Below are 25797 nucleotides of genomic sequence, written 5' to 3'. Positions count from 1 at the left end.
GGTTTGCATAAAGTAGTGACCCAGATACCCTGTATTCCTGCAGTAACTCATACAACGATGTCAAGATACATGATCATAGGCCAATCCTCTTGTCCACTTGGACAAAAAACAGCTGCATAAACTGGTAAGTATTCCCACACATGCAGAGGCCTTTCTCCTGTGGGAACTCTATAGTAGGACTCTCAACCACCCCAAATTGAGAAGTTTCATACTGGAGCCCATACTTTGTGTGGTTGAAAGACAGACTATATCTAGTCCATAAATTTCCATCTCACACACTAACTCTTTTTCTCCTATTTTCCAGTATTTAGGCTTTTGCCCCAACAAAGCAACATTGCACACTCCAAAAGCCAGTTCCAATTGAAGCCCTTCTAAGACTGTCCATTGTATACCTGCCCCCAGAATGGCACTGTACCCCACAATAAATTTTGCAGTAAATGCACTGGAAGTGTTCACTGTGGAGGGAGATTGTTAAAGCTAGAAAAACTGTTGATGTAGACAATGCAGTAGGCTAGAGACAATAGACAAAGACAATGGTAGAATGGTTTGGTAATGTGCAGTGCATCACTGTGGTAGAGCAGTATTTGTGGCTGTAGGTAGAACCAAAGATGGACGCAGTAACACAACACAGGGGGACATGTTTGCAGTCTGCTGAAAAAACCCACACATGACTTGATACAAGCATGGAAAGAGGAAAAAAATCTTGGAAAGCAAGGGCTACTGACTAAGTTAATGGAAGCTCTTTACATAGAAGCCTTTTTAGACCTTTTTCAACATGGCCAAATTGCATATCCAGGGTAATAAAATTGATGACACATCACTAGTAAACCCATGAAAAACAGTTCATCAAGAACTCAGGTCTATGTCTGACATTGAGATGAAGCAGTTCTGTGGTCATTGTGCCCAAATTAGATGTGTCAGGCCAGTTGTTGGTGGACTTCAGGAAAGTCAATGCGTTGTTTGTTTATGTTTAAGCAGTGGCAAGTATTAATGAATTATAAGTTGTTGTAAACATGTTCAAATGTTACTATGCTAAATTATAAACCTAAAATAGAAAAAAAGTAGTCAAGTCAACAGAAAATTTGTAATGTCCATTTGGGGTCCTTTTGGCCAAATATTTGGGTAATCCGGAAGTAAATAAGTTAAATTTAAAAAAAAAAAAAAAAAACTAATATAAAGTGGTAGGCAAGGCAGTAATACAATTTGAAATAATTTTCTTGCTGAAGTACTCTGAGGCAGGTCTTGGATGTGTTTCTGGCAAGGGAAAAATGCCTGTTGGCTTAATACAACTTGCATTTAACAGCACCATTTCTCATTGCTACTAATAATCTCAAAACAATTAGATATTTCCAATTATGCAGATTAGAAAACTAGTTAAATTATTATAGCTGTCTTCATTTTATTATGACAGTTGGAGTGGAAGCAACAAGAACATTTATCTCTCCATAACAACAAAAAAAAAGGAAAAATTGTTAAAGTAATTTAATAACTGTGTCGGTAAACCCAGGACCCTTTTCACGTTATGACAAATAACTCCGATAGAAACCTTGAGCTGGTTATGAAGACAGAATAATGTCCAAGCACCAGAAGTGTTAAATGTCAGTGATTATTGCCATTTATGACATGTGTGTAGGAAAGAATAACATATACAGTATAAACATTTATCAACATATATTTAACAAGCACAGCATAAATCTAATACAATAAGGAATGTATAAAGGCCAAGAAAACAAGGAGTTAAAAAAGCTTAAAAAAATGTAGGAAATAGATATTCTATGACTAAATACCAGTAAAACTTCTCACACCATATCTTATAGAAGGTTCTCAATAGCACAAAACTAATGTGACAAAAACCCAGAGGTAAAGCAGGGTAAAGGCCTACTTCTGTCAAAATAGAACCGTCACACCTCCTTTGGCTGTGACCCACATGTGTAACTTTACCATAGAGGATTTGTTTTCCTTCTGTATAAATACCACTGATTAATTCTGTTCAGTGAGCTGACATATCCAGCATTACATTATCACTATATCTCTTCTTTAGAACTGGATCGCTAGATGGAGTCAATATTTACTCTCTTTCATGTGGTAATGGCCATCGTCAATTCATATACTGCGCAAGAAACTACTTGTAGCCTGCGTGGAGAGCCTGCATACCCGCAGATATGGAAGGATGGTGATATCATAGTTGGAGGAATTTTCCCCTTCCATTTTAAATGGGAGATGACAGACTCATCCTATTCTGTCATGCCACCTGCAGTGAAGTGCACGAGGTAAGCTGTATAAACATTAAGAAGTAAAAAAAAATAATAACAATACTGGCAATAATGATATCATTAGATTCTCTAGAGAATCATGTAAACGTGTTTCTGTATGTTTTTTAACAAGTCTGGAATTCAGATCCTTCCAGTATTCACAGACCTTGATATATGCAGTAGAGGAGATCAACAACAGTTCTTCTTTACTGCCTGGAGTCTCACTGGGCTACAAGATCTTTGATACCTGTGGCTCTATAACACAGGGGGTGAAAGTAGCAATGACACTTGTGAATGGAAATGAGAACTCAATCTCAGAACAGATCTGTACAAAGCCAGCCCAGGTGCAAGCCATAATAGGAGAAACATATTCATCAGTGTCCATGGCTATATCAAAGAGTATTGGACCTTTCAGCATGCCCTTAGTAAGAATTTCCTTTACTTACATTTACATTATTCTGTATTAGGTGAGATGATAGAAAGGCATTGAAAATCTCATTTACAACTCATGATGTTATGTGACAGTGTGAAAAATACTGACTGACTGTCATGCCTGATATAACCATGTGAATCTAATTTTAGATCAGTTACTTTGCTACCTGCGAATGTCTCAGTGATAAACGGAAATATCCCTCATTTCTGCGTACTATTCCCAGTGATTATTACCAGACCTTAGCACTTGCAGAGATGCTCAAGCACTTTGGCTGGACCTGGGTGGGAGCAATAAGAAGAGATGATGATTATGGTAATAGTGGGATGGCTGCATTCACTAAAATTGCAGAACAACTGGACATATGCTTAGAATATTCCCTTCCATTTTTTAGAACCTACTCACAAGAAAGAATGCTGAGAATCATTGAGCAAATTAAAAGCTCAACATCGCGAGTGATAGTTGGATTTGTCACTCAGTGGGACTTTGAAGTTTTGCTGCCCATGCTTTCTGAACACAACATCACAGGATATCAGTGGGTGGGAACCGAGGGCTGGATCTCTGATCCAGTAGTTGCCAAACTAGATGAGAACAACATACTGCAAGGAGCTATAGGGCTAGCCATTCCCAAAACAAAGGTGACAGGTCTGGAGGACTTTATTCTCAATATAAAACCACTGAAATCAGTAGGCAGTGCCATTTTTAATAAATTCTGGGAGGCTTTGTTTAATTGCAAATTTACAGTGCAGAATGATTCAGAGGACTCAACTGTATGTACAGGTGAAGAGAAACTCTCTGGATTAGAAAACACCTTCACGGATATGTCTTTTATGCCTATTTTCAATAATATCTATAAAGCAGTATATGCCATAGCCTATACTCTGCACAGTCTTCTCGGCTGCCAACACACATGTCCTACAAAGAAGCAGCCAGATCTGTTCACAGTAAGTTAATATTGATTCTGAAAATGTTTTCCACTCAAGCGTTTGACACGTACATTAATTTCATAAACCAGGAGAAAAAGACTTTGTATTTAAAAAAAAAAAAAAAAAAACATTTTTCCTCTATTCCATCAGTTTCTAGAACACCTTAAAAAGGTGCATTTCAAGACAAAAGAAGGTGAAGAAGTTTATTTTGATGAAAATGGTGATCCACCAGCAAAATATGAAATAATAAACAGGCAAACGAGTAAAGATCAGTACAAATTTGTCACAGTTGGACTTTATGACTCCTCTCTTCCTATTCATGCTCGATTAGCAGTAGACATGTCTTCCATTGTGTGGGCAAACAATACAAATCAGGTGAGTATAACGAAAAATGTCTAGTTTAAATATAATAAATTATTGTCGAAATACTTAGCATATTATCATTCAAGTAACTACATTTTCTATTTTAAAAAGGTGCCCAAATCTGTATGTAGTGAGAGTTGCCCCCCTGGTACAAGGAAAGCTGTGCAGAAAGGAAAGCCTATCTGCTGTTTTGACTGCATACCATGTGCTGCTGGAGAGATCAGTAATATGACAGGTATAGAATATCCCTAAAGAAGAAAAATAATATATACCAATTACTACTACTACTACTACTACTACTAGATACAGTTAGCTAGAAATTAGATAGATATAGATGGCCAGCTAAAAACAAAAAAAAATACCTTTATTAATCTTACATATGTCTTGCTGATTATTTCTAGTATATATATCTAGTATATATATAATTTTTTTTCTTGTTCTGTGTTATTATCTCTCTCATTCTGTTGCAGATTCCATTAGATGTCAGCAGTGCCAACAAGATTACTGGTCAAATGCAGACAAGAATAAATGTGTAATGAAGGAAATTGAATATTTGTCCTATGAGGAAACTATGGGAATTTTGCTAACAGTTGTTTCTATTGTTGGTTCATTTATGACAACAGTAATAGCAATCATATTCTTTAAATACAAAAACACACCAATAGTCAAAGCCAACAACTCCGAACTGAGCTTCCTGCTGCTATTTTCTCTAGCTCTGTGTTTCCTCTGTTCACTTACTTTCATTGGTCAGCCCTCTGAGTGGTCTTGCATGCTGCGCCACACAGCGTTTGGGATCACCTTTGTCCTCTGCATCTCTTGTGTACTGGGGAAAACAATAGTGGTGTTAATGGCATTCAGAGCTACACTTCCAGGCAGTAATGTCATGAAATGGTTTGGGCCTCCACAGCAAAGACTCAGTGTACTTGCCTTCACTCTGATGCAGGTTCTTATTTGTGTGCTTTGGTTGACAATATCCCCTCCTTTCCCCTTCAAAAATCTAATGCACTATAAAGAAAAGATCATTCTTGAATGCAATTTGGGATCAACCATAGGTTTCTGGGCTGTGCTGGGTTACATAGGCCTTTTAGCTCTTTTATGTTTCATTTTAGCTTTTCTGGCTAGGAAGCTTCCAGATAATTTTAATGAAGCTAAATTCATCACATTCAGCATGGTATTGTTCTGTGCAGTTTGGATCGCTTTTATTCCAGCTTATGTCAGCTCTCCTGGAAAATTCACTGTAGCTGTGGAGATATTTGCTATTTTAGCATCAAGCTTTGGTTTACTCTTCTGTATCTTTCTTCCAAAGTGTTACATAATCATCTTGAAGCCAGAGAAAAACAATAAAAAGCAAATTATGGGAAAAGTGCCAGTTCAGTAAGTTAATAATATAAATATGTATGGTTAATATGGACCAATATAAAGCATATAGTCCCCTGAACCTCAAACCACAGCATTAAACTAAATTACGAACAAAATTATATTAAATAATATAATGTACACAGCATTAAACCATTTATTCATATTTTATAATCTGAAAAGAATGGGATGATGTGAAAATTATAAAGCAATGTTAGAGATTCCTCAGTTTACCTGTGATATTAGTATTTTTGTGGCCATACTGTGTGCTCTTAACCATTTTTTTCATTGTAGATGAAAATTATAATGGTATGTACATAGTAGGTCAACAAAGAAAATTTAATAAAACACTCTTAAAATGATACAATAGAAGCAACAATTTTTGTGTATTTTAGTGTTTGTATTAATACATTTGCATGAACCACATATTGGTTGCATTCAGTAGTAGCATACATATTTACTGAATATTTAATTCTGTCTAACTACTGACAATTACTCTGTCTGCTTAATTATACTGTCTGCTAAGTATACTTAGCATATTTTTTTTCACTAGGGTAGGTTTTAGTGAGTGCCACATACACACACCGAAACAACAGCCTCAACAGTGTGCTGCAGTACAGTTTTCCTCATGGAACACATACAATATAAATGCTCTACTCTGTTAACATGGGTGCCAAAATGAAAAGACTGATATTCTGCACCACTTATGGCATGCAGGTTTAGCAGTCAATTGTAATAAGCATTTTAATACCAAGGCTGTGTACATGTACATTAGGTGTCTAGGAAATTAATGCACTTGAACTAAATTACAGAAGCCATTTAGCTACTGTTTGTAATGCCCAAAAAAAAAAAAAAAAAAAAAATGGAGCACATTGACAAAAACTTACAAACAGAAGTTAAGCTGAAGGAAAAAACAAACAAACAAACAAAATAATAATAATAATGATAATAATAATAATAATAATAATAATAATAATAATAATAATAATAGATGCTAGTTGTGTGAAATGCCTGCTGAAAGTGGACTGGCTACAAATCTCAGAACTATTTTGCAAAAGTAGGTCTATCACAAATTTAAGTGAGTGGAGTCAAATGGTGCAAAAAGCAATCATTTAGAGTGTGGAGAAACAAATTAACTTCTAAAAGAATTTTCATAGTAAACCTTATTTTCCAAGAGATAAGTTTGCTTTCTACCCAGTGGCCAATTTCAGTGACATTGTATCAGACAGTAGTGGGTGCATACCTCAACCTACCATTCAAGTTATGTGACTATAGTTCAATGATAACCTTGTCAAATGCCTGAGGAAGTCAGATTGGCTGATGGTGGATATGTTTTTTTTTAAGTAAATAGGTCAACATCAAAAATCCAGATTAGAGATTAGAACCTTGATGCACCATACTGACTTTCAGCTTGATCGGACTTATTGTTCCTGAGAAACATGACCTTAGCTATGCCCCCTTTGAATGACCATGCTCCAAACTTTGCTTTTGACCACAGAATCTTGAAGACTTTCATTCAATCCATGCAACCAGTCAAAAATGATAGCTGTTTGAATAAATTAGCATTGTGAAATGTCTGCTAAATTCAGATTGGCTGCAGGCGGCCATGTTTTTTTAAGTAATTAACTGATGATTAAAAATCCAGTTACAGCTTAGCTGTATCAGCATGCTAATAATGCTGATATTTGCTATGCTGCATCATAGCAAATCTCAGCTCAAACAGTCTTACAGTTCCTAAGGAAAAGCTATTTGAATCTTACTCTGCCTTTTCAATGGCCATGCCCCAATCTGAGCACATCTCCTCAAAACATTGTTCTGAACATCAGAAGTGCCCCCCAGTGTCCAGTTTCAGTGAGACTGCAGTGGATCTGTACCCAAACCTACGATTAAAGTTTCATGACCTTAGCTCTGCCCCCTTTAAATGACCAAGCTCCAAACTTTGCTTTTGGCCACAGAATCTTGTTCTGTATATTGCTTTCTAGTTTCATGCCAATCCATACAAGCAGTCATAAGTTACAGCTGTTTCAGTAAATTAAGCACATTAGAATTGATTGATGTGGCAGCTATATTGTTTACAAATGTCAAGATGTTTTTGATAAATATTGAATTTCACACTGTACTGAGAAGTTTGACATCAAATTAATGAAGATTGGCCAAAAATCCTAGGACTAGTTTGCAAAAGTAGGTTTTGCATATTATGCAAATTAGCAAAAAAAAATCTATGTTAGTGGCGGTACATGGCTCTTGAGGCTTTTTTTTGTTTGAGAGAACCCAAGGAATCAGTGGAAAAAGGAATTCTGTTTGTTTGACTCATGGTTCATGAGATGACCAAAATATAAATCCCTGTGCTAAACCACCGTCATTAGGCCAATCGGGCCCATCTCCCTTGCCTGAGGGTTTGTTTTGAATGTGTTTTTGGAAAGTTTTTGGTCACCTGGGGGAGCAACTGGAAGTCAGTCCATACACTGAATGTGGTCTAGGGTCTTTGCAAATATTTAAGTTTTGCAGGTGACAGTTAATGATTTTTATACTCTCACAGGCATTTGTCTGCAGCATTTGACACTATTGACAATGGTATTTCAACACAACCTTCTACTGCATATATATAAACCTACATGATTCTACAGTTGCCTTATTACTTGCATATTCATACACATTGATATACTGTATATGTATATATGTATATATGTATATATTGGACTCTGTATTTAACCTAGGCTATCTGACTGGCAGGGACAACCGATTCATTTTGGCCAAGCCAGTCACCCCACTGCAAGGCAGGCTTCCTAGTCTGCAGAAGGTGCAAAAGTGCTCCGCATTGGTGCATGTGATTAATGCAGCCTCACTAAGTAAACTGATAAGGGTAGGTATCAAATGCTCTGGCTGTCCTTGAATGAGTTCAACTATTATGATGAGTGATGGCCTTTTAATTGGCATATAACTCACTAGAAAAGGGACACTGATAGACAAGTTGGGATCCAGAAACTGTTGAATGGGATAAGATCACAGTAAGTATCTGTCTTTCCATCTGCGACCAATAATGGTCATTTGGGCTCCATTGTCAATTAAAGCAGTTACTGTCATCCATGTAGGATACACTGGATCAAGGTCTTCTCCCTATGACCTTTACAATAGGTTAATTTTTACTACTGGAAGTTCTGGCATAAAAAAATGGAAGTCTTCTTTTGGCTACATTTTTTCATGAAAAGGGTTTGGTTTCTAATTAACATCAGCTGAAAACTTGGTTGACAGTTGCTCTCTTCATTAGACCCTGAAGACAGGACTCTTCTTACATCCCAGTCACTCCTTTTCCCTCACCAGCAGCTGGTTCAACATTACCTGCACATTTCTTATCCTATTGCTCTGGAGCCCTCCTCCCTACAGTGGATTGTGTGACTACAACAGGACACGCCACACATTTTGTGCAGCCATAAGGTTTCTTTTTATTATTTATAGACAGTTTACTTGTGTTGCATTTGCAAGTCTGGCCTGGTTTTATTGGCTATGGTTATTGCCTATGGTGATTGCTGTGAGTTGTTGGGTGGTGTCTTTCTTACTTTTGTGCTGAGGGCATTTTTGTAACAATATTTTATTTGTCAAACATTATGAAGACCATATAGAGTATACAGTAATTGGGATTTTTCATTACAAGCAAATAAAAATAAATAATAAAAATAACAATAAAATAATAAAGTTACAGAAACCTTACATCTGCATGTAAGAAAGCAGTATTAACCTCTTTAATTGTTTATATACTTCCACTACCTATTAAGTCTATAAAAGAGTTACAGTTCATGGCAATTTTGAATGGGGTTGTGATCATTTGATTGTGTCCATGCTGAGCAGTGTGTGCCATAATCTGTTTAGAGCTGGGTGTCACATCTAGTTTGCATTGCCAATCACTACTATTCATTACTGATTTTTACCAGTTTTTGTAGCATGGCTCACTATGACCTCATCAGTTCCTGTGTTGTCTGACAGAAGTGGTTTCAATTCCCTGTGGAGATTGTTATATTTATAGGCTAATCCTTGGTAAAGAGAACTTTCTGCTTTCTCCATCATCAGTCATATAAACCAAATAAAAAAAAACAAACATCACTGGGACCACATTTTGCATTGGTCACACAGAGCATATATGGTTACAGTGTTGGGGATCATGCTGATGATGCGCAAAAAAAGACCTGCAGAATTAAACCAGCTAGCTCACCATTGTTGAAGGTGAGATGGTTTGTTCTTTTACCTAGTACTGAGTAACTGTGCCTGACTGTGACAGACACATTGATGTATACAATTATGTTTTTATATCAAAATTATTCTTCTCTTCACTAGCCTAAGTAGTCTTGCAGCCTTACTGTCTCACAGCTCCACGGTGTCCATTTCAATTGAAGAGATGGCACCATGGGAAGAAGGCAAGCCAACGGAGGTTTGCAGGTTATAGGTCACATTAAAGGTGGGAAAATTTCTGAAATGATTTATCTTGGTCTCATTTTTTTACATCACAGAAGCCTGGAATTTTAACAGGGGTGTGTAGACTTTTTATATCCACTGTATACAGTACATATTCCCCACACCATTACACTACCTTCACCAGCCTGGACTGTTGACACAAGATAGGGTGGGTCCATGGATTCATGCTGTTGGTGCCAAATTCTGACCCTACCATCTGTGTGCCTCAGCAGAAATCAGACCAGGCTACATTTTTCCAGTCTTCAGCTGTCCAGGTTTGGTGAGTCTTTGCCCCCTAAGTGGAACCCGACGTGGTCTTCTGCTGTTGTAGCCCATTCACCTTAAGGTTCGAAGTGTTTTAAGATGCTTTTCTGCTCACCACAATTGTACAGAATGGTTATCTGAGTTACTGTATATACAGTCAGGTCCGGAAGTATTTGGACAATGACAGAGTTTTTGTGACTTTGCCTTTATACACCACCACAATGGATTTGAAATAAAACAATCAAGATGTGATCGAAGTGTAGACTTTCAGCTTTATTTTAAGAGGTTCCACAAAAATATGGCATTTACCGTTTAGGAATAACAGCCATTTTCAACAAAGTACCTCCATTTTCAGGGGCTCAAAGGTATTTGGACAAAGTGACATAATTGTAAATATAACCATAATTTTAATACTTGGATGAAAATCCTTTGCAGTCAATGACTGCCTGAAGTCTGGAGCCCATGTTCTCAAAACTCAAATTCTGAGTTTCCTCCCTGGATATGCTTTGCCAGGCCTTCACTGCAGCCACCTTCAGTTGCTGCTTGTTTGTGGGTCTTTCTGCCTTCAGTCTTGTCTTCAGTAAGTGAAAACTATGCTATACTGGGTTGAGATCAAGCGACTGACTTGGCCATTGAAGAATATTCCATTTCTTTGCCTTCAAAAAGTCTTGAGTTGCTTTCGCAGTATGTTTAGGGTCATTATCCACCTGCACTGTGAAGCGGCATCCTATCAGTTTTGTAGCATTTGGCTGAATGTGAGCAGAGAGTATACTATACACTTCAGAATTCATCTTGCTACTTCTGTCAGCAGTCACATCATCAGTAAACACCAGTGAGCCCGTTCCATTGGCAGCCTACATGCCTATGCCATAACACTGCCTCCGCCATGTTTGACACATGATGTGGTATACTTTGGATCATGAGCTGTTCCTGAACTGGTCAGGCTTTTTTTAGAGGTTTTTTAGCAAAGTCTAATCTGGCCTTTGTGTTCTTGAGTGTTACCAGCGGTTTGCATCTTGAGGTAAACCGTCTGTATTTACATTCATGAAGGTGGCTCTTGATTGTAGACTTTGACAATGATAGGCCTACCTCCTCCAGAGTGTTCCTGACTTGGCTAGATGTTGTGAAGGGGTTGTTCTTCAATAAGAAAAGAATTCTGCAATCATCCACTTTAGTTGTTTTCTGTGGTCTCCCAGGCCTTTTGGTGTTGCTGAGCTCGCCAGTGCATTCCTTCTTTTAAGAATGTACCAAATTGTTGATTTGGCCCTCCTAAAGTTTCTGCTATCTCTCTGATAGGTCTGTTTTGGTTTTTCAGCCTAATGATGGCCTCCTTCACTTGCATCAACACCTCTTTGGACGGCATATTGAGAGTTCTCATGAACAGCTACCAAATGCAAATTCAACACTTGGAATCAGCTCCAGACCTTTTATCTCCTTAATGTATCATGATATAAGGAGGAAACAGGCCACATCTGGCCATGAAACTGCTTATCAGTCAATTGTCCCATTACTTTTGAGCCTGTGAAAATGGAGGAACTCTGTAAAAAATGGCTGTAATTCCTAAATGGTTAATGCAATATTTTTGTTAAACCCCTTGAATTAAAGCTGAAGGTCTACGCTTCAGTCACATCTTGACTGCTTCATTTCAAATCCACTGTGGTGGTGTACAAAGGCAAAATCACTGTCCCAATATTTATGGACCTGACTGTATATATATATATATATATATATATATATATATATATATATATATATATCCAAAGTAATGCATTATCCTGAGTTAAAATGTATAATTATCAAATTATAAATGAATTTGCCTGTCTAGCCTGTCTTGTAGCCTGTTTTCCTGTAACAAGGAAAAGTGGAAAATTGTTAAAGTGCAACTATGCGATTGAAGAAATAAATCATCAACCACTTTTGTACTAACAGTGACTATTGGCATTTATAATAAGTTTGTAGCACATATTTAATGAGCACAGCATAAATCTACTATAACAAGGAATATTACAAATGTCAATGACAGAGTTAAGAAAAAGATTGAAAAATTAGGAAGGTCATATTCCACATAACAAAACTAAATACCAGTTAGTCATCCCGAACCTTATCTCACAGAAGGTTCTCCTCAGGACAAAATATGCACAATGGCATTGAAAAAATCATGAGGATTTCCCCTCTAAAATAACTATAATGGCAAAACCCAGAGGTAAAATATGATAAAGACATATTTCTTTTAGAAGAGAAATGCCACACCTTCTTTGGCTGTCATCCAAATGTGTAACTTTAACATGGAGGATTTGCATTTCCTTCTGTATAAATACCACCTTTTATTTCTGTTCAGTTAGCTAAGAGATCAGACCTTATATTATAGGTTTTTCTCTTCTCTAGAGCTGGATAGCTAGATGGAGTCAATATTTACTCTCTTTCATGTGGTACTCGCAATCATCAATTCATATACTGCACAAGAAACTACTTGTAGCCTGCGTGGAGAGCCTGCATACCCGCAGATATGGAAGGATGGTGATATCATAGTTGGAGGAATTTTTCCCTTCCATTTTAAATGGGACATCACAAACTTGTCCTATTTGGTTATGCCACCAACAATTAAGTGCACGAGGTAAGTAGTTTAAACTGTAAGTTAAATATTATAATTAATTGCTAACTATACCCACTCTAATTATATCATTAAATTATTTACAGAATATTGTACATGTTTTTCTGTCTGATTTTTAACAAGTATGGAATTCAGAGCCTTCCAGTATTCACAGACCCTGATCTATGCAATAGAGGAGATCAACAACAGTTCGTCTTTACTGCCTGGAGTCTCACTGGGCTACAAGATCTATGATACCTGTGGTTCTGCAGCACAGGGGGTGAAAGTAGCAATGACACTTGTGAATGGAAATGAGAACTCAATCTCAGAACAGATCTGTACAAAGCCAGCCCAGGTGCAAGCCATAATAGGAGAAACATATTCATCAGTGTCCATGGCAATAGCAAAGAGCATTGGACCTTTCAGCATCCCCTTAGTAAGAATTTATGCATTTTACTATGACTATTTTTATTTATTATATTATTCTAAATATTAGATGATAGAAAGGCATTGAAAATCTCATTTACAACTCATGATGTTATGTGACAGTGTGAAAAATACTGACTGACTGTTATTCCTGATATAACTATGTGAATCTAATTTTAGATAAGTTACTATTCTACTTGTGAGTGTCTGAGTGATAAAAGGAAATATCCTTCATTTCTGCGCACTATTCCCAGTGATTATTACCAAACCATAGCACTTGCAGAAATGGTCAAAAACTTTGGCTGGACCTGGGTGGGAGCAATAAGAAGAGATGATGACTATGGTAACAGTGGGATGACTGCATTTTCTAAAATTGCAGAAAAACTGGGTATATGTTTAGAATATTCACTTCCATTTTTCAGAACATATTCACAAGAACGAGTATTGAGAATTGTTGAGCAAATTAAAAGCTCTACTTCTCGAGTGATACTGGGATTTGTCACCCCCCGGGAATTTGAGATTTTGCTTCCTGTATTTTATGAACACAACATCACTGGATATCAGTGGGTGGGAACTGAGGGATGGATTGCTGATCCAGTGGCAGCCACACTGGATAAGTACAATATACTGCAAGGATCCATAGGGCTAGCTATTCCCAAAACAACGGTAACAGGTCTGAAGGACTTCATTCTAGATGTAAAACCACTGAAATCAGTAGGCAATGCCCTTTTTACAAAATTCTGGGAGGCTTTGTTTACTTGTACATATAGAGGGCAGAATAATTCAAAGGATATAACAGTGTGCACAGGTGAAGAGAAACTGTCGGAAGTGAAAAACACATTCACTGACATGTCCATGATGCCTATTTTCAGTAATGTGTATAAAGGAGTATATGCCATTGCCCATACACTCCATGGACTTCTTGGCTGCAAAAAAACATGTCCTATAAAGGAGCAACCTGATCCCTTCACTGTGAGTTAACAGCATTTTTAAGCCATGGGTATTTTGGCTTTTAATTTTGACATACCAAGCTGCACTTATTTAAATAAGCAGAAAATATTTGATATTTTGAAATGTCCATAATTTTCTTAAAAATGAACTTTCCTTTATTCAATCAGTTTCTAGAACACCTGAAAAAAGTGCATTTTAAGACAAAAGAAGGCGAAGATGTTTACTTTGATGAAAATGGTGATCCTCCAGCAAAATATGAAATAATCAACTGGCAAAAAAGTAAAGAACACCAGTATGAATTTGTCACTGTTGGAATTTATGACTCTTCTGTTCCTGCTCAGAATCGATTAGCAGTAAAGATGGCCTCAATTGTCTGGGCACAAAATACAAATCAAGTGAGTATACATGAAAAAATTAGAATTGGTTTCAATGAAATGAATCATAGAATGACTTCATATTATAGATCATATTCTAGGTCAAGTAACTACATTTTCTACTTAAACAAGGTGCCAAAATCTGTATGTAGTGAGAGTTGCCCCCCTGGCACAAGGAAAGCTGTCCAGAAAGGAAAGCCCATCTGCTGTTTTGACTGCATACCATGTGCTGCTGGAGAGATCAGTAATATGTCAGGTGTGGAATATTCCTAAAGAAGAAAAATATTATATAACAAATACAAATACTACTACTCAGAATAACAATAACAATAATAATAATAATAATAATAATAATAATAATCATCATAATTATTATTATTATTATTATTATTATTATTATTATTATTATTACTGTCAGAAAAAAATCTACAAAAAACATTTTGACAACTATGTCAACCTGGAGTAAAATGGATTAAAGAGATGGCTGTAGTAATGGCAAGGATTTGCCTTCATATGTGTGACATGTATTAAATTCATTATTTCATCTATATATTGAATTTTTAACTTGTTCTGTACTTTTTTGTCTCTCACTGTATGGCAGATTCAGTTAAATGTGAACAATGCCAGCAAGATTATTGGTCAAATGCAGACAAGACTAAATGTGTAAAGAAGGAAATTGAATATTTGTCCTATGAGGAAACTATGGGAATTTTGCTAACAGTGGTTTCTATTGTTGGTTCATTTATGACAACATTAACCGCATTCATATTTTTAAGATATAAAAATACACCAATAGTCAAAGCCAACAACTCTGAACTGAGCTTCCTGCTGCTCTTCTCACTGGCTCTGTGTTTTCTTTGTTCACTTACTTTCATTGGTCAGCCCTCTGAGTGGTCTTGCATGCTGCGCCACACAGCGTTTGGGATCACCTTTGTCCTCTGCATCTCTTGTGTACTGGGGAAAACAATAGTGGTGTTAATGGCATTCAGGGCTACACTTCCAGGCAGCAATGTCATGAAATGGTTTGGGCCTCCACAACAGAGACTCAGTGTTCTTGTCTTTACTCTCATACAGGTTCTTATTTGTGTGCTTTGGTTGACAATATCCCCTCCTTTCCCTTTCAAAAATGTCATGCACTATAAGGAAAAGATCATTCTTGAATGCAATTTGGGCTCAAACTTAGGTTTCTGGGCTGTGCTGGGTTATATAGGATTTTTAGCACTTTTATGTTTTATTTTAGCTTTTCTGGCTAGGAAGCTTCCAGATAATTTTAATGAAGCTAAATTCATCACATTCAGCATGCTAATGTTCTGTGCAGTTTGGATTACTTTTATTCCAGCTTATGTAAGTTCACCTGGAAAATTTACGGTAGCTGTGGAGATATTTGCTATTTTAGCATCAAGCTTTGGTTTACTATTCTGCATATTTCTTCCAAAGTGTTACATAATCATCCTAAGGCCAGAGAAAAATACTAAAAAGCAAATCATGGGAAAGGTGCCAGTTCAATAAATGAATAGTGTAAATATTCATGATTAATATGGACCGTTATAAAGTATATCATCCACTCCAACCTCAAAATCGACATGAGGTAATTTTTCATTTATATTTTTATGTAATTTAATTGAAATAAAAAATGAGACTATATAGCAATATGTGCCAATGTTATGGGTGATATTTTTAATCTTGTGTCTGTTGCTGTTAACCCTTTCAATCAGTGAAAATTATGGTGGTATACAGGTATTCAACAAATGATTCACAAAGCAATACATGCAATAAAACACTCATACCATGCTGCAAAATGAGTGTAGATTTTTGGCTTCTAATTTCAGAGGCTGTATTAAAATATTTGCATGAACCACAGCTTGGTCTGAGTCAGTAGTACCATAGTTATTTAGTTATTTAAGGAACAGCAAGTTGTACATTCAGTCTCTTACAGCTGTCCATATCTCACTATAACATACAGTACACCATATCATTTTTAATAGCAGAAAATACTACATGCATCTATACTCTGCACTTTTGTTGTGCCATCCTACTGCTTCTATACCTAAATAGTAAAATCTCTCTATAGTTTCTGTGGTAGGTTTTACTGAGTGTCACATGGACACACAGAAACAGCCTCAACAGCAGGAAGCAGTACAGTGCTCCTTATGGAAGCTGTATGAATGCTCTATCCTATTAACATGGGTAGCAAAATTAGGTCTTAGCAAACTAAACAAATGTTAAGCTGCAAGCAAAAGTTAAGTTTGTTTTGCTTTTTTTTTTTTTTTTTTTTTTTTTTTTTTTGTTCATGTCTAAGGCAGTCTGAACGGGCATGCATTGATATTTTGGGGGAGATGGTCTGGGTAGCACTGCAGTGCAACTAGTTGCCTCCTCACAACTCCTGGGTTCCTGGTTAGTTGGGTGGAGTTTCTCATGTTTTCCGCATCTCATGTTCTCACAGTTTCTCCTGACTATTCGCAGCTTTTCATTAATAATTAGCTGAAAGCCAGGCTATTTTCTGTATGCAATTTTGTGCAAAATAACTCAATTGTAGGAATATGATTAGCAAGCTCTTGCAACTATTTGCAACATTGCCTGGTCTTCAACTGTCCAGTTTTGGTGATCCTGTGCCCACTGGAGACTCAGATTCCCATTGGTCTGGGAACCTGGCTTGGTCTTCTGCTGTTATAGCCCATCCACTTCAAGGTTTAATCTGATGTGAAGTCAGATTAAAACTTATATATTTTTCTGTCCACCATGGGTGTAAAAAACAGTTATTTGAGTTACTGTAGCCTTCCTGTCAGCTTGAGCCAGTCTGGTCACTCTCCTCTAACCTCTCTCTTCAGAAAAACCATCAGTCACTGGATATTGTTTCTTTTTGTTTTTTGCACCATTCTGTGTAAACTCTAGAGACATTTGTGTGTGAAAATAGAGGAGATTAGCAGTTTCTGAAATATTCAAACCAGCTCATCTGGCACTAACAACCATGTCACAATCAAAGTCACTGAGGTCACTTTTTCATTGCCTAGTGTTTATAATATCAGATTTACTTCAGATTCTGAGTTTGACACATTCTATAAATTTCACAGTAGTTCACAGGACATGCTATTAAAATCTACGATGAAGCTGGGTTGTAGTGCTGCTCATTTAAGAATATATATATATATATATATATATATATATATATATATATATATATATATATATATATATATATATGTGTGTGTGTGTGTGTGTGTGTGTATGTATATATATATGTATATAGTTGTTTTTTCTTTTTCCAGAGACCCCAACAGAGGAACATAGTCATACTGTCCTGTGCATAATGTGTGGTCTATGAGGGCTATATGGAGCATATGGAGCAGTGGTTATATAAATAAAAGTATATTTCTGCAGTGTTTAGGGCTACTGAAGTAAACCACTGATGATAGATAATACATATATACTGAAGACAGTTTGCCAATGCTGCAAAAACTCTAATTACTTATTACCATAGAAGTCGCAAAGCTGTAAGTGCCAACAACTTACAAGGTACAAATGCTGTTAATTTGTGGTGTCCAGATACTTTCCCCCCATATCAGTTTTGCTTTTTGAACATATCTTTGTTTGTGCTTATGAGAAAAACACAAGACACAAGAAATCACCAATTTAAGCACACATAAGCCAGAGGTAGAACAGGTTATATATGACATCTTGGGACAAGAAGGCCTACCCTTTTTAGTCCTCTTTTAGAAACATGTCACACCTCCTTTCACTGTGACACATATACACCTTTACCATGGAGAACTGGCATTTCCTTGTATATAAATATCCCAAATTCTTTCTGTTCAGTTGGCCGACAGATCAGACCAAAGGCACATTTATTATATCTTTCTCTCTGAATATCTCTTCTCTAAACCTGGAAGGATAGATGGAGTCAGTCATTACTCTCTTACATATACTAATGGCCATGATCAATTTGTACACTGCCCAAGAGATTACTTGTAGTATGCTTGGCGAGCCAGACCACCCACAGCTATGGAGGGATGGTGATATCTTAGTTGGAGGAATTTTCCCCTTCCATAAATGGCAAATCATGGACTCATCCTATTCAGTCATGCCACCTCCAGTAAAGTGCATGAGGTAAGCATAAACATTAAGTGAAATAATAAATTCTAATCCACAATTGCTAAAAATGCCAGCACTTATTATATCTTACATAGAATAATGTGTATGTTTTTTCTATCTGATTTTTAACAAGTCTTGAATTCAGAGCCTTCCAGTATTCACAGTCCTTGATCTTTGCAATAGAGGAAATCAACAACAGTTCGTCTTTACTGCCTGGAGTCTCACTGGGCTACAAGATCTATGATACCTGTGGTTCTGCATCCCTGGGGGTGAAAGTAGCAATGACGCTTGTGAATGGAAATGAGAACTCAATCTCAGAACAGAACTGTACAAAGCCAGCACAGGTGCAAGCCATAATAGGAGAGACATATTCATCAGTGTCCATGGCTATAGCAAAGAGTATTGGACCTTTCAGCATCCCCTTAGTAAGATTTTTTTTTTATTATTATTAAAAATCTGACATTTACATTATTATTCCAATGGTGAGAAGATAGGAAGGCATTTTATATTCCATTTATAGCTAATAATGTTATGTGACAGTATGTAAAATGCTGACCGACTATTATGCCTGACATAACGATGTGAATACAATTTTAGATAAGTTACTATTTTACCTGTGAATGTCTCAGCTTACTTCTGATATAATGTGACTGAACGTAATGCTTGCGACGCCTGTGTGTATCTGATTTTAGATCAGTTACTTTGCAACCTGTGAATGTCTTAGTGACAAGAGGAAATATCCCTCATTTCTGCGCACTGTTCCCAGCGATTATTATCAGAGCTTAGCACTTGCAGAGATGGTCAAGCACTTTGGCTGGACCTGGGTGGGAGCAATAAGAAGAGATGATGACTACGGTAACAGCGGGATGGCCACATTTACTAAAATTGCTGAGCAACTTGGCATATGCTTGGAATATTCACTTCCATTTTTTTTGTCCTACTCACAAGAAAAAATTTTGAGAATCATTGAGCAAATTAAAAGTTCCAGTTCTCGTGTGATAGTGGCATTTGTCACTCGCTGGGACCTGGAGATGTTGCTTCATGTATTTACTGAACACAACATCACTGGATATCAGTGGGTGGGAACTGAGGGATGGATTGCTGATCCAGTGGCAGCCACATTGGATAAGCACAATATATTGCAAGGAGCCATAGGGCTAGCTATTCCCAAAACAACGGTAACAGGTCTGAAGGACTTCATTCTAGATGTAAAACCACTGAAATCAGTAGGCAGTGTCCTTTTTACAAAATTCTGGGAGGCTTTGTTTACTTGTACTTATAGAGGGCAGAATAATTCAGGGAACATACCAATGTGTACGGGTGAAGAGAAACTGTTGGAAGTGAAAAACACCTTCACTGACATGTCCATGATGCCCATTTTCACTAATGTTTATAAAGGAGTGTATGCTATTGCCCATACACTACATAAACTTCTTGGCTGCAAACAAACATGTCCTACAAAGAAGCAGCCTGATCCCTTCACTGTGAGTTAACAGTGTTTTTTAGGCACACATTTTTGTACTTTTGGCTTTAGAACTTCGATGTACATAAGTAGCACTCATTAAAAAAAAAACAGGCAAAATTTTCAATATTGTGAAATATAGAAATATATAGATTCTTGTTAACCTATGAATTTTACTTTATTCAATCAGTTTCTAGAACACCTGAAAAAAGTTCATTTCAAGACAAAAGAAGGCGAAGACGTTTATTTTGATAAAAATGGCGACCCTCCAGCAAAATATGAAATAATTAATTGGCAAAAAAGTAAAGAATACCAATATGAATTTGTCACTGTTGGATTTTATGACTCCTCTGTTCCTGCCCAAGATCGATTAGCAGTAAATATGGCCTTGATCACATGGGCACAAAATACAACTCAAGTGAGTATAAGGGAAAAAATTCAAATTGGTCTCAATTAAATTAATTATTACAGAAAGACTTTATAATGTGTATCATATTACCTTTCAAGTAAACAGATTTTCTACTTATACAAGGTGCCAAAATCTATATGCAGTGAGAGCTGCCTCCCTGGCACAAGGAAGGCTGTGCAGAAAGGAAAGCCTATCTGCTGTTTTGACTGCATACCATGTGCTGCTGGAGAGATTAGTAATATGACAGGTACAGAATACTCCTAAAGAAGAAAAATAGTAGATAGCAATTACTACTTCTACTACTACTACTACTTACTATTATTATTATTATTATTATTATTATTATTATTATTATAGTAGTAGTAGTAGTAGTATATGTTATTTGTAATAGTAGTGTGTGTAACTGTTGTCCATAAAATTCTACAAAAAACATTTTATTATGTCAATTATGTCAACCTAGATTAAAATACAGAAGTTTAAGGAGACAAACCAAGTAATAGCTAGGAACTGCCTTGATTAGTCTGACACATTAAATTCTGCTCGTTATTTCTTCTATATATCAAACTTTTTAACTTGCTCTGCAATTGTCATGTCTTTCACTCTATGACAGATTCCACTGAATGTGAGCAGTGCCAGCAAGATTACTGGTCAAATGATGATAAGAATAAATGTGTAAAGAAGGAAGTTGAATATTTGTCCTATGAGGAAACTATGGGAATTTTGCTAACAGTGGTTTCTATTGTTGGTTCATTTATGACAATAGTAATAGGAACCATATTCTTTAAATATAAAAACACACCGATAGTCAAAGCCAACAACTCTGAACTGAGCTTTGTGCTGCTATTCTCACTGGCTCTGTGTTTCCTTTGTTCACTTACTTTTATTGGGCAGCCCTCTGAGTGGTCCTGTATGCTGCGCCACACAGCGTTTGGGATCACCTTCGTCCTCTGCATCTCTTGTGTACTGGGAAAAACAATAGTGGTGTTAATGGCATTCAGGGCTACACTTCCAGGCAGTAATGTCATGAAATGGTTTGGGCCTCCACAACAGAGACTCAGTGTTCTTGTCTTCACTCTCATACAGGTTCTTATTTGTGTGCTTTGGTTGACAATATCCCCTCCTTTCCCCTTCAAAAATCTAATGTACTATAAGGAAAAGATTATTCTTGAATGCAACGTGGGCTCAAACTTAGGTTTCTGGGCTGTGCTGGGGTACATAGGAATGTTAGCAATGTTATGTTTTGTTTTAGCTTTTCTGGCCAGGAAACTTCCAGATAATTTTAACGAAGCCAAATTCATAACCTTTAGCATGGTAATGTTCTGTGCAGTTTGGATCACATTTATTCCAGCTTATGTCAGCTCTCCTGGAAAATTCACTGTAGCTGTGGAGATATTTGCTATTTTAGCATCAAGCTTTGGTTTACTCTTCTGTATCTTTCTGCCAAAGTGTTACATAATAATTTTTAAGCCAGAGAAAAACACTAAAAATCAAATAATGGGAAAGGTGAGAAAAAGTTAATAGGTTAAATATCCATGATTAATATGAATCAGTATATTCCATATGGTCACCTGAAACTCAAATCTAACTCATGAGATCATTTATTCATTTATGTTTTTTATGTAATTTAATAGAAATAAAAACAATACATCAATGACTACCAATGTTAAGGGTGATATTAATTTGTGTCTGTTGCTGTTAAAACTTTCACTCAATAAAAATGGTATGCAGGTACACATCAAATAACCAGTAAAGTAGGAAATGTAACAAAACCATGAGACAAAAGAAATGGAGATTTGTGGCTTGCAATTTTTGAGCCACATCTTGGTTGGATTCAGTAGTATCCTAATATATGGAATATATGGAATATATAATACCATATATTCAATGCTCACACAGTGCAAGTCAAGGCAACAATCTCACAATTGTCCATATTTCTACAATGGAATTTTCTATTGTAGGTTTTACTAAGGGTCACATGGGCACACAGAAAAAATTATCTCAACAGTATGGGGCACCAAATGAACATTAAAGGCCATTCTGATTTTATTTAGTGTAAATTTTAAATATAAATATAAATGTTGTTGTTCTTCTTCCGGCTGCTCCTGTTATGGGTCACCACAGCAGATCATTGGTCTGCATGTTTGATTTGGCAGTTTTTACACCGGATGCCCTTCCTGACACAGCCCTCCTCATTTTTATCTAAGCTTGGGACCAGCACTGGGCATGCACTGTCATGTGCAACCCCAGTGGCTGTGGGTCAGTTCCCTGGCCAGGAATCGAACGCAAGTCGTGGCAGGGATAGTGCTGTGGCCTAACCACTAGTCCTCCAGGGACCCAAATGTAAATATTAAATATAATTGTAATTGTTAAATATAAGTGTTAAAAATAATTCAGAATGTTAATATTTTGAATATATTTTCAATATATTCAAAATATATATTTTGAGATATTGCAAAGACTGATTCAGGACACTCATTTGGGACCACAATGTCTTCACTACAACCATTAATTCCAGAAATTAGTCTCTGCTATGAAATTACAGACGTACCAAAATACAAAGTAGGTAGCACCTGTAGCGCTAGCTAGTCAGGTACCCAGCTTATCCACCTCTACTGCAATGTGTTAGTATTTCTCTCCTTTTGTATGTCTTTAATTTCATAGTGGAGACTAATTTCAGGAGTTACTGGTTGTGGAAATGGCATCACAGCCCCAAATGAGCATCCTGAATGAATCCTGAAAAGAAACATCCATGGACTTACTCTTTACACTGGCAACTTTTCTTAGATATTAAAACTTGTAACCCTACTGATGCTCTGTTTTTCCACTGAAGTACACACTGAGAGGGTAGGGGCATTTAGCATATAATCGAAATATTGAACTTCTAGATTCAACATTTATATTTAACATTTATATTTACATTTGTATTCAATATTTATTTGTAACATTTATGTTTATATTTAATGATTATATTTAACATTTACATTAAATATTTACATTGTATAACTTTGTTTATATTTAAAATTCACACTGAAACTTAAGACTGTTTCTTAGAAATCTAAATGTTAAATGTAAATGTTAAATATAAATGTTAAATATAGGGAATATGGGGACGCTGTGCAGTGATCCTTCTGAAAACTGTAAAAATGACTAATGCTTTACCCTATTAACATGAGTAGTGAAAAAAAAAATCTGTATCACTTATTGCATGCAGAGGTAGTATGTGTGAACCAGGTTTTAGTAGACATATCAAAAATGAGTGGTTTGATATGAAAGTTGATAGAAATCAAAGAATATTACTAGTTCCTCCTTTCTGCAAACCTGTATCTACCTAGCCCACTCTATTTTACATACATTCACAGTAATTCAATTCAAATTCAATGCAATTTTATTTGTATAGCTCTTTTAACAATGGAATTTGTCACAAAGCAGCTATACAGAAATATATAAATTCCTGAGATTAACCAGACTCAAATGGAACCCATCCTTATCTGGGTGACACTAATGCAATTGTAAATAATTCCCCTTCTATAACTGTATACTATACTGCTCAAAAAAATTAAGGGAACACTTAAATCACACATTGGATCTCGATGAATGAAATATTCAAGTTAAAAATCTTATATACATTGTGTAATTTATTGAGAACAAAATGATGTCCAATGGTCAGTGGAAGCCAAAGTCATCAGCACATTGAGGGATGGATTCACAATCACACTAAAAATCAAATTAAAAAACTGAAATTACAGGCTAATCCAACTTGCATGAATTTCATCACGGCAACTCATAATGTAAGTCAGTAGTGTGTATGGCCCCCACGTGCCTGTATGCACTCCTGACAACATCTGGGCATGCTCCTGATGATATGGCAGATGGTGTTCTGGGGGCTCTCCTCCCAGACCTGGATCAGGGCATCAGTAAGCTCCTGGACAGTCTGTGGTGCTACTTGGCGGCTTTGGATGCTCTGATACATAACCTCCCAGAGGTTCTCAATTGGATTCAGGTCTGGTGAACGTGAAGGCCAGTCAATGGCATTAATGCCTTCATCATCCAGAAACTGCTGACACACTCTGGCCACATAAAGCCGGGCATTGTCATGCACCAGGAGGAACCCAGGGCCTACTGCACCAGTGTAAGGTCTGACAAGGGCTCTGAGTAAGTAAGTAAATGTAAGTCGCTCTGGATAAGGGCGTCTGCTAAATGCCATAAATGTAAATGTAAGCTTCACATAAGCTCCTACTAGTTGCGTCTTCAGTAGATGATCCATGAGCTGAGTTCTTTTGTGTTTTAGTTGCTTGGTTGAAAAAGCCAGTATGATTCTCTTGCTTGTTTGCTGCCCATGTGATTCCTTTGTTCTCAAACATTTCTCATGCAGGTATGCAGGTGTCGAAGCTTCTACAGGAAGTAGCATACTCGCATCCAGTTCTCTCTGCCCCCTGCAGGTTTGGAGTCTGAGTGCTTAAGTAACAACTGTTTTTTCTGCCACCTACAGGTTTGGAGGCTCGGAGCTGAGTGCATGTATGAAGAACAGTAGCAGGGATTTTGAGTTTCTTTGATTTTTCTTTTTTATCAGGCTTCACAGTAGGGACTGGGTAACTGGGGAAGGTACGGACATGCACATCTCTGACAATGCCCTTCTTGTCAGTGTTGACACTGATGACTCTGGCAAGCTTATACTGACCCCTCAAAGCATTCTGGTCAGCCAACCAGATGACATCTCCCACAGCCACATTCCTGTGTGCCGTGTGCCACTTAATTGTGATGAATAGATTAGGCCCAGCTAGCTGACTCCACTTTCTCCAGAACCGGTCAACTTCTGTTTGGATGGCTCTTAATCTTTTGTAGGGGTAGCCTTCAAACTCAAAGCTTTCCAGATCTCCTCTGGGCCCAGCTCTTCCAAGCAGAAGGGAATTCGGGCTGATGTAGTCTACACAGTCCTCCCGGCTCTGAGTTCTGGCATCTATGGGCCTCTCATTGGCAAGGTTAGAAGCCATGTAGAGGAAGGTTTGGAACTCACTCCATGTAAAGCATCCATCTCCTCCCAGGTTGTGCAAAGCTCGCTTCACTGTGCGGACAGCCGCCTCTGCAGCTCCGTTCCTGTGAGGGTAATCAGCCGGGTGAAACTTCCAACTCCATTCTGTTCCATGCTTGGTGGCTTTATTTTCAATTCCTGAGTTTCCCAGCTGGTCCAGGAAGAGGTAGAGCTCTTTGAGGGCAGGTCTGGCTCCTACAAAGTTCTTTCCAGGGTCTGACCACAGTTTTTTCGGATGCCCTCTCAGAGCTGTGAATCTTTTGTAGGCCAGCAGGAAACTTTCCGATGATTGGTCACTGACAACATCTGTGTGCAGAGCGCGGGACGCCCTTCAGCAGAAGACAATCCCCCATACTTTGAGTCTTACTTTCTTTCTGACCTCATCTTTTACTTCATAAGGTCCAAATACATCCACAGGTGTGTCAAATGG

The 25797-nt window shown here is 37.2% G+C and overlaps 3 protein-coding genes across 3 annotated transcripts; all 3 read left to right on the top strand.

The window, feature by feature from the left end:
- Nucleotides 1-2055: 2055 nt before the first annotated feature.
- LOC113534655 (extracellular calcium-sensing receptor-like) lies at nucleotides 2056-5349 on the top strand. The gene is made up of 6 exons (XM_026927602.1): nucleotides 2056-2270; nucleotides 2386-2677; nucleotides 2835-3626; nucleotides 3759-3983; nucleotides 4083-4206; nucleotides 4442-5349. Exons 1-6 carry the CDS (start codon nucleotides 2056-2058, stop codon nucleotides 5347-5349), a joined length of 2556 nt encoding a protein of 851 aa, XP_026783403.1.
- Nucleotides 5350-12411: 7062 nt separating this feature from the next.
- LOC113534627 (extracellular calcium-sensing receptor-like) lies at nucleotides 12412-16032 on the top strand. The gene is made up of 6 exons (XM_026927549.3): nucleotides 12412-12651; nucleotides 12772-13063; nucleotides 13234-14025; nucleotides 14172-14399; nucleotides 14511-14634; nucleotides 14980-16032. Exons 1-6 carry the CDS (start codon nucleotides 12437-12439, stop codon nucleotides 15885-15887), a joined length of 2559 nt encoding a protein of 852 aa, XP_026783350.3. The 5' UTR covers nucleotides 12412-12436; the 3' UTR covers nucleotides 15888-16032.
- Nucleotides 16033-18270: 2238 nt separating this feature from the next.
- On the top strand, nucleotides 18271-21856 carry LOC113534636 (extracellular calcium-sensing receptor-like). Its single transcript, XM_026927559.3, has 6 exons — nucleotides 18271-18482; nucleotides 18601-18892; nucleotides 19160-19951; nucleotides 20120-20347; nucleotides 20462-20585; nucleotides 20949-21856. The coding sequence occupies exons 1-6, from the start codon at nucleotides 18271-18273 to the stop codon at nucleotides 21854-21856; spliced, it is 2556 nt and encodes an 851-aa protein (XP_026783360.1).
- Nucleotides 21857-25797: the final 3941 nt, after the last annotated feature.

The sequence above is a fragment of the Pangasianodon hypophthalmus genome, chromosome 6, assembly GCF_027358585.1.
Source record: "Pangasianodon hypophthalmus isolate fPanHyp1 chromosome 6, fPanHyp1.pri, whole genome shotgun sequence".
NCBI lineage: Eukaryota > Metazoa > Chordata > Actinopteri > Siluriformes > Pangasiidae > Pangasianodon > Pangasianodon hypophthalmus.
Note: the sequence above shows the minus strand (reverse complement) of the source record. Positions and strands in the feature narration are given on the sequence as shown.